Consider the following 13,612-nt stretch of genomic DNA (forward strand, 5'->3'; position numbering starts at 1 on the left):
TCAAAAAATGTACCATTTAGTCATGTACAGTATATGTAAGTCCATAACAGGGGAAGAATCCCCTCCAACCTCAGGGACTACTCTGCCCCATTACGGTACTTAGTCAAGTATTATGACCATCACATGACGATCCGAAGCATCCAAAATATAATCCTTCAAGTACTTGGGCTGGTATCTTGGACGGGTGGAGCGTCTTGGTGCACAGTCGCTTGGAGACATTGTTGGATGTTCCACACTGGTGTCACCGATGGAATTAACAGATTGGGAGTGATCTGGTTGAAGGGTGTTAAGCTTTGGGGGTGTAATGGAGTTGTGATCCGGTGCTTGGCTGATAGGGATTAGTAAGGATTCAGAACTGTGGGCAGGTGTGGACAGCTCATTGGGGGTGTATGGGGGTCTGGTCGTTTTGATGTTTTTTTGGAGGCAAGGGCTTGGGCTCTGCGGAAAGCAGCTTGCATCTCGTCAGTCCACATAACCCTGTCCAGTGTGGCATCCAGTCACATCGTCATCCAAGGGGGATAGCAGTGTTGAGCAGCCAGAACCAAGGATAACAAGGATAACACGAGCCACATGAGCCAAGGATAACACGACCCGGAACCTTATATGCCCCAATCAAGGATCTCATTCCTCTGACCTTCTCAGGAGCCGAGCACGTGGAGAGAGTAGCCACGCGATGTGAGCTGGCCTGGATAGTTCTCTTAGACCAGATCCAGCTCAATATGGTAGTGCTCTTCCGGCATATAACAGTATTTGGAGCAGAATGGCGACATTTATACAGGGCATTATGTGCAAATGGATAACTTATGTGTAAGTCTGGTTTCACCAACGATTTGAAGCGGGGAAGACCCATCTGCCTGATGAGCGTACTGTGCGCTCTTCTAAATCTTGGCTCCTAAGTTGCATGCAGTGGATGCGCGAATCAGGATACCCGTGGCACCACTATCGATGTTATCTCGGGTTGTGTGGTGGCCATGGAAGGTGTCTAGATATGGAGATTGGCAGACCTGCACACGTAGGGAAGTGGGCGGTTCTGGGTAATTTATGTCAACAACACCTTTGTCCACTTGGGCATTTGTTAGGTCTCCTAAATCATTGTCTGACTTCCAATATGCCAGCCACTCCGCGTGCTCTTGCAATATACCAATAATCTCGTTTGGGGAGATAAGAACATTCACTGAGGAAATTACTATAATCAGCACGACGCACTTGTTTGCAAAGGGGACAGGACTTCACAACTTTGTTGGGGAGAGTCCCCGAAAGGACTTGCCTGGGATTTGGCGATGGGAATAATGTCTGGCAGGAGACTTGCGGTCGACACGTTGACGTACGCATGGACTTTGCATCTTCAGCAGTGAGGAGCTCATCTAATAGTGAGTCGAGCACCTGCGATATCTCCAGCTTCATAACGTTGTTTGACCAGTCCGGGGAGCCCACTGTGGACAAGTCGAAGCCATGTGAGCACAACAAAGGTCTCTAATGAGGGAGATAGCTCATCTTCAGTTATGACCTTGTCATGGTGGGAAGTGCCACCATCCTATCGGAGCAAGTTATCCTCCACAAATGCCATCAGGCACTGGTACAAATCTTCATGGCTCTCCTCGGCGTTATGGCATATCGCTGCAAAGTCAATAAAGTGTGCACCAGTCGACTGGAATCCAAAATGTTGTCGAATCGACTGCCATATGTTCGCTGCAGATGTGGAGTTTCGGACTTAGTGTTACGGGATATCACAGAGCAGTAGTTTGCAATTTGACCAAGCATAAGTTCCAGAATGGTAGTTTTCTGCTGGGCAGTTCGACGCTGCTCAGCGGGGATATTGCCATCATCGTCGAGTGTACGAAAGGGGAACGCTCTGCTCTTCTTCTCCCAGGTGACACCCTCAGTGTGGAAGGAAGCAAAGTTGGGATCGAGCAATAAAATACAAAGAAAATTGTCTCCAATTTTCAAAAGAAATGACCGTTTCAGTTTTGCTGATTGACCATTAAATAATGTCGATGTTCGTCAGTGTTTGACTGCGGTTAACCTATAACACACTGTAAACTGAATGGCATTGAGGTTCAGGCCCTTTGGGATACTGGTTCCCAAGTAAGCAAAGCAAGCAGAGACTGGCTACAAGATGACTTGCCACCGTTTTAACACGAGTCCCACAGAAATCCGACAGGATGGATTGTGATTAAAGGCTGAAAATGGAAGCCCCATTCCATTTGAAGGATGTTTTGAAGCAGAGTTTAAGCTTAAAAACGGTTTAAAAATAGACCCAATAATTGGATTAAACGTAATTTTAGAGTTGATGGTTCGATACAGTAGTACCAATGGAGTCATTCTTTTCTTTGTTTCCAGAACTAAGCCGATCACAAATATATACGGTCAACCAGACTGTGCAGAATCGATAGGAGGAACCAGTTTCCATATGCACAGGCCGTCACCATACTCAAATTCTTCCTGGGAAAACAACAAATATCCCTCATGTTCGTTCTCATCCAGGAAAGAAATTTGAGTTTGAAGGAGGTGGATTTAAGATCGATGAACGGGGAAAGAAAAGATTAAGGTTTTGGATGGAGAAAGATATGAGATGGTGCTGAACAACTGTTTTGAAGATGTGGAGGGAGGAGTGGGATTGAAGAGAGTGTGGATTGTGGAAGTTTGTTCCTCAGGCCGAAAAAGAGGAATGAAAGAGTGAAAGTGAGCAGAGAGTCTTGATTGTTGTAGTTTCACCAGAAGAGGCTTACTGCAGGCAGACCTTGTGCAGCCTGCGGGAATATTTGGGAGGCAGAGCACAGTCAGAGCAGAGGGTGCAAAGCCGAAGAGGAGTCGAAATAAGACAGAACGACCACCAACCTGCCTGTTGTGAGAGAGTGAAAGGCCCTCATAATCAGATTCATCATGGGAGGTGTTGTGAAAAACCAATCGGGTCCACAACTTTAGTCCATCTGGTGGTTTAATTCCATTAAGACCATGACATCATTCTGTAAATACAGGAAATGCAATAGGAATAAGGATTGGCATCACATGGGTCCATTCATAACATTCAATGCAAGCAAGCTTAATATTCTGTGCAGGCGTACCATTAGCGAGTCCACTAGATGTAACATGTCACAGGAGAAGTCCCCCTGAGCACTGACCGCAGCGGGTCTTATAGCCGCGCCCCTAGCGGTGTCAGCGAGCAACGATCATCACCTGGGTTCAGCATTAGTACGAATACGATTTCACTACATTCTCCCCACCGTTAGAATTATACTGCAGAGCAGCTAGAATCGAGCGAGTGTCAGCATTAACAGGGTGTGGAACATGGTATCAGTCGACCCAACCGTACCAGTCCGGGCAGCGAATTTCTCTGCCAGCACGCGTCCGAAATTCCCCGGGTATGGCATCACGTATCCCAGAGACCCTGGCGTCGGAGAAGCTACCGGAGTCAGGTGACAAAGGGGGTACAGCCAAGCCTTCGGGCACGGGTAGATGCGGCGAAGGGAGGGTCGGCAGACTTTCAGCGACGGGAGTGTCGGAAGAGTCCATAGTCTCATAGATTGGTTCGATCGGTTCGTCCGATTCCCTATAAGGGTCGGCGATCCCACATGGGGCAAGATGACGTACGGAGACAGTGGTCTCACGTACATCAGCGGTCATCACACGAGCATGCTCAGGATTAGCCTGGAGTATCTGCACTTTGCCCACTAAGGGGTCGTACTTGCTCGTGCGAACCGCCCGTTTGAGGTAGGCCGGCCCGGGCTCAGCGAGCCAACTGGGTAAAGACCGTATACACCCCGTGCTCCTGGGGTGGTGGAAAAGTCTCTCGTGGGGAGTCTGGTTGGTGGCCGTACACAGTAGAGCCCTGATCGAATTCAATGCCGCAGGTAGCGACCAAGCCCATTTATCGAGGCCCCGGCCGAGGGTCCGGAGGTTGAGCATGACGGCCCTCCATATAATCCCGTTGAAGCGTTCGATCTGCCCATTTGCCTGGGGTCTGTACGGCATGGTGTAACTAGAAGCGATGTTATTTTGGAGCAGATAGCCTCGCACCTCCTGAGACAAGAAGACCGCACCCCGGTCGGTATGCACATAGGCCGGGTACCCGAACATAGAGAACAAATTCTGTAAGCATCGCATTACCATGGCAGCAGTCATGTCCACGCACGTATAAGCGAAGGGAAATTGCGAGTACTCATCGACGATAGTGAGCAGATAGCGAGAGTTACTCGACACCAGCAATGGACCCTTGAAATCCATCGCCAAGCGTTCCCACGGCCTCATAGCCCTAAACAGAGTCCCCATGGGTGGGTTATAGAAACGCGGTTTGATTTCCGCGCATATAGCGCAGTCGCGACAGATATGGCGGATATCGTCAATCGAGTATGGTAGATTGCCACGCCGCACAAAATGAGGGAAACGCGTTCCGCCCGGATGCCCCGCAGTGGCATGCAGCACGCGTAGGCCATCCAAAGTGGCAATACCCGCGCACGTAGCCGGTCTCGATAAGGCGTCGGCGGCCTGGTTATCCTTCCCCGGGTGGTATTTGATAGTGTAGCAGAAGTCGGCAAGCTCTATATGCCAGTGAGTGATTTTCTCATTCTTAATGCGCTGGGCGTGTAATGTGTCGTACATGAACGCAACACTTTGCTGGTCCGTGATGATTTGGAAACATCGCCCGAGTAAGTACGGGCGCCATCGCTGAATAGAATCAACGATCGCATACGCTTCCTTTTCGACAGACGAATGTCTCCGCTCAGCGGAGGTAAGAGTCCGTGAAAAGAAAGCCACCGGACGCCCTCCTTGGGAGAGGGTCGCCGCGATGGCCTGATCTGAGGCATCACTTTCGAGGACGAAAGATCCGCTCTCGTCGATCGTCGCCACAGCGGCACTGACGATGTCGGCCTTAAGGCCTCCAAAGGCCGCCAATGCGGCCGGACGCAGAGGGAATGTGTTGCAGGCCACAAGGGGGTGAAGTTTCGCGGAGAAATTTTGGACCCATTTTGAGTAATGGGCGAATAGCCCGAGGGCGCGCTTCAGGGATGCCCGATCGCAGGGAGGGGCCATGTCGAGCAAAGGTCGCAGACGCTCCTTATCCGGAGCGACAGAGCCATGGGTCACAGTGTACCCCAGAAGATCTATCTTGCGTAGAGAGTATTGACACATATCCTCGTTCATGGTTAAGTGATACCTCTGCGCGACCTCGAGGAAGCACTTCAGATTAGCATCATGGTGCCCTTTTTCATACCCACAAACCGTAAGATTGTCTAGGTAGATGAAAACATTGGTTAAGTTCTCCCTTGCTATGAGGTCATCCATGGCCCTCTGGAAACAGGCGACCCCGTTTGTTACCCCAAAAGGCAATCGAGTAAACTGGTACAACGGTTGCCCCGACTCAAATGTGGTATAGATACGATCTGCCCAAGAGATGGGGATCTGATGGTATGCACTACGGAGATCGAGAGTGCTGTAGACCGAGTACTGGGCCACCTGTCACACCAGCGCGTCCATCCCCGGAAGGGGGTAGGCATCCAGCTGTGTAAAGTGGTTAATCATTTGGGAATAGTTGATTACCATGCATCTGCGGTGTGCATCGCTTCGCATCACCAAGACCTGAGCTCGCCACGGTGACCGGCTAAGTTCTATGATACCGTCTTTCAAGAGCTGAGCCGTTTCGTCCGCAATGAATTGCATGTCTGCTCGAGAGTAGCGCCGTGATTTTACCGCTGCAGGGGTACAGTTGGAGGTTAGATTGGGGAACAGCGAAAGCGGCTGGATTTCCATTTTCGCTAGGGCACACACAGCAAGCGCGTCCGTCCCCACAACAAGCGTGTCAGGCCCACCAAACTCCATTTCCAGACGTCCATGTCGCTTAAGAAAATCGTGTCCTAACAGAATATCAGCACATAATGCAGGTAAGACCATAAGTTGTACATCTGGGAAAACCCGTCCCTTTATCACGAGTTTCAATCGGCATTCCCCCTTCGTGCTGAGTCGAAGTCCCTGGGAAGCCATGAAGATCCGTCTCGTAGACCTCAAGACCTGCCAACCATGCCTGTGCACTAGTCGCTGGTCGATAAAACTATCCGTAGACCCTGGATCCACCAAGGCCCACACACAATGGCCCTCGACCATGAGGGGAATAAGGGCTTGATCCAGGCCGGACGAGCCTGCTGGGAGTGGGACCGAGCCTCCCGAGTGGGTCAGCCAAGCCTCGCGGGCGGATCCTATGCCAGCGGCAGTTTTCCGGGCATCAGAGGGTGCCCGTGGAGTCTCGTATAAGTTGTCAGGGTGTGTTCCCATGCAATCTGCAGTTTTGCGGTCGTTGCCGGAGTATTCGTTGTTCATGGGGAATCCGTTAAAGCCGTCAGAGAGCTTTCCCATGCATTCTGCAGTTTTGCGATTCGAAATCGCCGTTTGATGTGTATGGGCCTCTGTAGTATGCGAAATCGCCGTTTGATGGGTATAGTCCTCCGTAGTATTCGAAATCGCCGTTTGATGGGTGAGGGCCACCGTAGTTGGTACCGAACTCGTGTCGCCGCCAGTGAACGCTGTACGCTCTTGAGAGACATGATGAGAACGTACCGCTGGGGCTTGGCGAGGCTCCAAAGCCCCTCGCGTGGCCCGGAGTCTGGTCAAGGACGCGTGTGCCATGCCCGATTGAGGATGAGACTGTTGTGGCTGTTCAGTGACTCTCGCCAAGGTCGATTGAGTGACCAGGGGCCCGCGAAGAGGGGCCCTGTCCTTCAAAGCCAGGTAAGGCACCGTCTTCTGAGCTCGGCTCATAGGCTCCGCAATAAGCCCATTCAAGGTCGCGCGTGGCCGCGAGCCGCGTGCGGTTTTCCGGCACACTTTTGCATAGTGCCCCTTTTGCGAGCACAAATGGCATATGGCGTCCCGAGCCGGACACACTGTCCAGAAATGTCGTTGTCCCCCACAGAAATAGCAGGTGGCTCCGCGTAAGGCCTTGGGTCTGGTCGTTGTGGCAGCCATCAGGACCGGATCCTCCTCCGGAGCATCCTGCAGTTCCGCGAGTAGTTCCGCTCCCTCGGTGGTAGCACTCTCCGGCCGTGCGTGTAGCGAGGTTCCCGCCAAGAGGCACGTGCGATCATAGGCGTTCGACTGCAACCGCGCTTCAGTGTGTACCTTTCCTTGCTCGAGTGCCGCCGCGAAGGTCAGGTCGGTCTTCTCCAGGAGTTTGAGCCTTAGGTCCTGAGAGGAGACCCCGGCAACATAGGCGTCTAGGAGAAGGTCATCCTGAGCCTGCTCGTGAGTCCGTGGCTCCCGGGTGCTGTCCAGCAGGAGTTGCCGGAGCTCCTGGGCATAGTGATCCATCGGCTCGTTGGGTTGCTGGCATCGCGTTAATAGCAAATGCCGAGCATACACCGGGCTCTTTTCCTTTATGTACAATCATTTGTGCTCCGCAATAGTGAGGTCGTACGTCGCACATTGTGCGATGCTGTTGCACACCTTGTAGTCGAATTTGGAGTGCAGCATTGCTAGCTTCGCGACAGCCGTCGGCTCAGTCTCAGGCTCAGCGAAATGGTTCTCCAACGTTTTCAGCCAGTGCTTCAGTTGCAATCCACCATCCGAGGCTTGCGGGTCGGCGCAGAATGGTATGACCACCAGCGTCTTGTTGCCCGCCATGTCGGTAGATCGTTAATGGAATTAAGTGTTGTGAAAAACCAATCGGGTCCACAACTTTAGTCCATCTGGTGGTTTAATTCCATTAAGACCATGATATCATTCTGTAAATACAGGAAATGCAATAGGAATAAGGATTGGCATCACATGGGTCCATTCATAACATTCAATGCAAGCAAGCTTAATATTCTATGCAGGTGTACCGTTAGCGAGTCCACTAGATGTAACATGTCACAGGAGAAGTCCCCCTGAGCACCGACCGCAGCGGGTCTTATAGCCACGCCCCTAGCGGTGTCAGCGAGCAACGATCATTACCTGGGTTCAGCATTAGAACGAATACGATTTCACTACAGGAGGTACCAACAATCATAAAAGATTTGGTTTCTACAACATGAAGCTGCACGAGGTATGAAGCAGGAACACCAGCCCAAAGGGAAGAGCTGTACTCCCGCAAACTGCAGATGAAAGCTTTGTCGGGGGTGAGCAGCTCAGCAGTGTCAAGGCAGAACTTTACTGGATGGAGAATGCCTAGTTGGCGACTGACTTTGGAGTTCAGCTTAGACATGTTGCTTTCCCAGGAAGGACACAGCAGATAGTGAAACCCAAAAGCTTCAGTAACAGAACTTATTCAGAGGATTGTTGAGAAACTAGATGTAAGGGTCTTCCAGATGGTCTTTTCAGAGAGACAAGGTGAGAGTGTAAGATTTTTCATGATTGAAAGACATGTTCGATGTGATTGTCCAGCTAGTAATTATTGTCCAAGTGTGCAGAGAGTTCAGACGCTGCTTTTTGCCCAGAACCGTCGATCTGAGCGATGAGAGATGGAACGGCAGTAGGTGAAGTCATAAACAAAAAGATAAAGATTTTCCAGAGAGTCAGAAAGCTCACTGATGAAGATTAGAAAAAGCACATGTCCCAGAACACTGCCTTGAGGAACTCCAGCTTGGTCAGGAAAAGGAGATGAGAGAATTGATGAGAGAGATGAGTAGAAGGAGGGGTGAGTTTCCCTCTTTGTTCATGTATTCCCTCCATTAACAATGCATTTGTCATTGATGTTGAGAAAAATGTGGAAGCACCCAGCTGTGTGGCCTTCCACGTTGGGACAATGTCCCAATGGGACATATGCAACTGAGCTGCTTGGAAGCAATCAGTGATGGCATGCAGTGCAGTCATGCCATGATGGTAAATGTCATGCAAGGCTTTCAACTGTTTTGGTGAACAACTCTCGATTTGATCAGGATTACGTATGAGGATATGGACAGCTCCAAACTCCCCAAAGACAGACAATAGATCACAATGTGCCATGATACATTCACAACTAGATGGTGTTCATAGAATACGTACTCTGCGCAGTCAACTTGGTATCAGCCAACTCTTCTATTTTTGAACGTTTCTTTTTTAAAATCGAATATGGCTGCCAGACCACGTGAGCGATGACATCATAAATATATATCCTCTAAATAATTGTTGCATAGATCATGCTCAATTAAATTTCAAACTAATCAGACTAAGCATTGTCCCTGTCGAATTATGACGTCATAATTATGACAACAATGAGGTCATCGTTAACAACACCTATTCCCCATATGGAGTTATTGGCAATGAGCCACGTTTAATTTTTTTAAATGCTGACATGTCACACACTTCACTTTACTGAATTGCAGACACAAATTTTATATTTTCGTCAAAACTCGTCAGAATTTCGCCAAATCCGTTCTGGTCATATGTTAGTATCCACAGCGATTGACAAATCTGAAATCAGAATTATATTTGAGGTCAAACTGACCCCGTGAGGTTGCTTAGTACTTTGCCTGCTCGTCATGTGCAGTGTGATAATTAATTCCATGCCCACCAGAGAGGACTCTTCTTCTTCAGGCAAAAACAACTTCTGGCTTCCAGACCGTCCATCCAATCATCTTGAAATTTTGCACACATGTTCCACTTCATTATCTCTACTATAATTAGTTTCACGTCGATCAATGAAGCGGTTCAAGAGTTATAATTGTTTTTAAATATTTTCGTTTAAGTATTTATATCTGCCAAACCACGTCACCTATCGCAAATTCCAAAAGGTCATTTTAGCAGACTGAGATGTTGAACACATCTGTGAAGTTTCCCCTCGATAGGATCAAAAATGAGGGAGGAGCAAGGTTTTTAAAGTTTATGCTTAAAAACGTCATAACTCCAAAACCATGTGACGCATGACGTCATGCTCACTGACCTTTTTGTTCGTCATGGGTATGCGATTCTGGCTGCAAACTTTGGCCTCGATCTGTTCAGTCGTTTTGGAGAAAATTTAATTTTAATGGTTTTTCAGGCTTTTCACTCAAAACAATATGGCGTCCGAACTATGTGACCAACGTCATTATAATTTTATTTCTGCATAAATTTATACCGAGAACATGCTTAAGAAATTTCATCCTGATCGGATAAAGTTTTTTTACTTGTCAAATTATGTCATAACAGCAGCAGCGTTATCATGCACCGCTTCCCTGTCAAACATTATCATTCACATATGATATACCGCATGGAGAGTTCTTTACAATGAGACCTGTCTCAAATATTTCTGTGCAGCGGTTTTTGAGATATGGAGGTGCAAAGTTTTTTGGTTTTTCCAAGATGGCGCCCATACCACATGACCTGTGACATCATAATATACACTAAAATATTCTGCAGGAGGAATCCCTCCTTTTGCAACAATTTCATGTCAATCGGACCAACGGTTGCCAAGAAAATGAAATTTTAAAATGCAGACACGCACGTACGTATGTGACGTACCCAAATGCTTAACCCTGCCTTTCGCTTCGCGAGCGCAGGGTAACAAGCATTCTGAGTATTGCGCTGCAATACATGTCCCCTACTGGCAGTCTGTCGTCTGGAAAACTGTTGGGGAAATTATCAAAGTTCAAAGTGCCATAACTTTGTCAAAAATGACCGAAACGTCATGAATTTCGAACTTGATCTGTAACTTATCATGAGGAAACCATGTACCAAGTTTGAAATCATTAGCATTAAGAGTTTAGAAAAAAAGTCCGGACAACTGTTATTTGCGTGACGGACTGACAGACTGACAGACTGAGTGCAAACCTATAGTCCCCTCCGGTGTACACCAGTAGGGGACAAATAACACAAAATGCATTTGTGCTTTCAGGACCTCTCTTTATTGTGAAACTCTTCACAAATCCAAGTTTCATGACAAACATAAGCAGAAGTCTTCTTCTGATAAACAATTTTACAACAACTCCCCATATCATGACATAACAATGAAACATGGACTACAGCAAAGTTTGAGTAAAAATTGATGTTAAAACTGCCATGGAAAGATGCTATCTGAGCATAACCAGAAAGGGACAAGAAAAACAACAAAATCAGATGGAAAACAAAATTCCGAAAAACTGGTCACAATCAAAAAACTCAAATGGAAGTTGGCTGGAGACATGGCAAGGACAAATACAAGAATTACAAACTGGCAACCTCAGGATGATGCTGAAAGAAGCACGATGAGATGCAAGATCAGATTGAGAGATTAAGTTATGTTACCATTTGAGTTCTTGGTTTCAAATTTTCAACAGTTCTCTATAATGAGAATATGGAGAAGCAAATTAACAAATTTTACATATTTTTTAAGCTGTACTTTTCTTTAAACTTAGTCTTTAAACTTAGTTTGAGGACGCACATCGGGTTAAAATTTTGAGATTATTGTTGTCTTCTGGCACCAGTGTGCAGACATTCTGGTGACACCCAATGTCACATTTGCGGTAACGGCTGGTTGTCAGGGGTTTCAGATGGCACTCTGAGACATTGTGCTGACAAGGTATATGCTGAAAGGAACTTATGCTTTCATGACAGCTTTCACCTTACTGGTTCACTGAATACCTTGCCGACTGCTGTGGATCCCTTACAAGGGGGGAACTTATAATCAAGTATGGTTAATGCCATGTGAAACAAACCTTTTCAGCAAAACTTTTCCCACAACATTTGTTTGGCATTCCAGATTTCAGTTCTTTTTCATGGATCTTCATATGCATTTTCAAACTGACTTTTTGAGAGAAACCTTTATCACATATCGAGCATTTGTGAGGACGCTCTCCAGTATGGATCATCATATGTAATTTCAAACTGCCTTTTTGAGAGAAACCTTTGTCACATATCGAGCATTTGAAAGGTTGTTCTCCTGTGTGGATCCTCGTATGAAATTTCAAACTGCTGTTATGAGAGAAACCTTCATCACATATCGAACATTTGTAAGGTCGCTCTTCTGTATGATTCCTCATATGTGATTTCAAACTGTTGCTATGAGAGAAACCTTTGTCACATATCGAGCATTTGTAAGGATGTTCTCCTGTATGGATCCTCATATGTAATTTGAAATGGCCTTTTTGAGAGAAACCTTTATCACATATCAAGCATTTGTAAGGTCGCTCTCCTGTATGGATCCTCATATGTGATTTCAAACTGTTGCTATGAGAGAAACCTTTATCACATATCGAGCATTTGTAAGGTTGTTCTCCTGTATGGATCCTCATATGTAATTTCAAACTGCTGCTATGAGAGAAACCTTTATCACATATCGAGCATTTGTAAGGTTGTTCTCCTGTATGGATCCTCATATGTAATTTCAAATTGTTGCTATGAGAGAAACCTTTATCACATATCGAGCATTTGTGAGGACGCTCTCCTGTATGGATCATCATATGTAATTTCAAACTGCTGCTACGAGAGAAACCTTTATCACATATCGAGCATCTGTAAGGCTGTTCTCCTGTATGGATCCTCATATGTGATTTCAAATTGTTGCTATGAGAGAAACCTTCATCACATATCGAGCATTTGTAAGGTTGTTCTCCTGTATGGATCCTCATATGTAATTTCAAATGGCCTTTTTGAGAGCAACCTTTATCACATATCGAGCATTTGTATGGTTGCTCTCCTGTATGGATCCTCATACGTAAATTCAATGTGCTTTTTTGAGAGAAACCTTTATCACATATCGAACATTTGTAAGGTTGTCCTCCTGTATGGATCCTCATATGTAATTTCAAGCTGCTGCTAAAAGAGAAACCTTTATCACATATTGAGCATTTGTAAGGTCGCTCTCCTGTGTGGATCCTCATATGCAATTTCAAATAGCCTTTTTGAGAGAAACCTTTATCACATATCGAGCATTTGTGAGGACGCTCTCCTGTATGGATCTTCACATGTAATTTCAAATTGCCGCTATGAGAGAAACATTTATCACATATCGAGCATTTCTGAGGATGCTCTCCTGTATGGATCCTCATATGCAATTTCAAATCGCCTTTTCGAGAGAAACCTTCATCACATATCGAGCATTTGTAAGGTCGTTCTCCTGTATGGATCCTCATATGTAATTTCAATTGGCCTTTTTGAGAGAAACTTTTATCACACAGCAAGCATTTGTAAGGTCGCTCTCCTGTGTGGATCCGCATATGTGATTTGAAATGGCCTTTTCGAGAGAAACCTTTATCACATATCGAGCATTTGTGTGGTCGCTCTCCTGTATGGATCCTCATATGTGACTTCAAATGGCCTTTTCGAGGGAAACCTTTATCACATATCGAGCATTTATGAGGACGCTCTCCTGTATGGATCTTCATATGTTTATTCAAATTGCTTTTTGTCAAGAAACCTTTATCACAGACAGAGCACTTGTGGTGGTGCTTTCCATTGTGGATCCTCATGTGTATTTTGATGCAACTCATTGAAGCAAAACCCATTCTGCACACATTACACTGAAAACGTATTCCCCTTTCCACAACCTTTTTGTGTTTGTTTAATTTAATATTAATCTTGGTGTTGTGAGGCCCAGACTTGCACTTGTATTTTATAGGAAGTGATTCTTGATTTCGTGATTGTTTCTTCAAAAAAGGTTTCTTCCTCCCTGTCAAGCTGTGACTGGAACTTATTTGTCCCATATTACTTCTGGATTGTTCTACAGAAAGAAAAAACACATTTTTTTGGTCAAAATCAAAATGCTAAATAT

At 46.4% G+C, this 13,612-nt stretch overlaps 1 protein-coding gene across 1 annotated transcript in view; it reads right to left on the reverse strand.

The window, feature by feature from the left end:
- Positions 1–10,755: 10,755 nt before the first annotated feature.
- Positions 10,756–13,612, reverse strand: part of LOC137414758 (uncharacterized) — a 34,989-nt gene continuing 32,132 nt past the window's right edge. Inside the window, exon 6 of the mRNA XM_078770079.1 lies at positions 10,756–13,561. Coding sequence (XP_078626205.1) covers positions 11,538–13,561 — 2,024 coding nt within the window. The 3' untranslated portion in view covers positions 10,756–11,537. The remainder of the gene's footprint in view (positions 13,562–13,612) is intronic.

The sequence above is a fragment of the Myxine glutinosa genome, chromosome 1 (assembly GCF_964187855.1).
Source record: "Myxine glutinosa chromosome 1, kmMyxGlut1.1, whole genome shotgun sequence".
NCBI lineage: Eukaryota > Metazoa > Chordata > Myxini > Myxiniformes > Myxinidae > Myxine > Myxine glutinosa.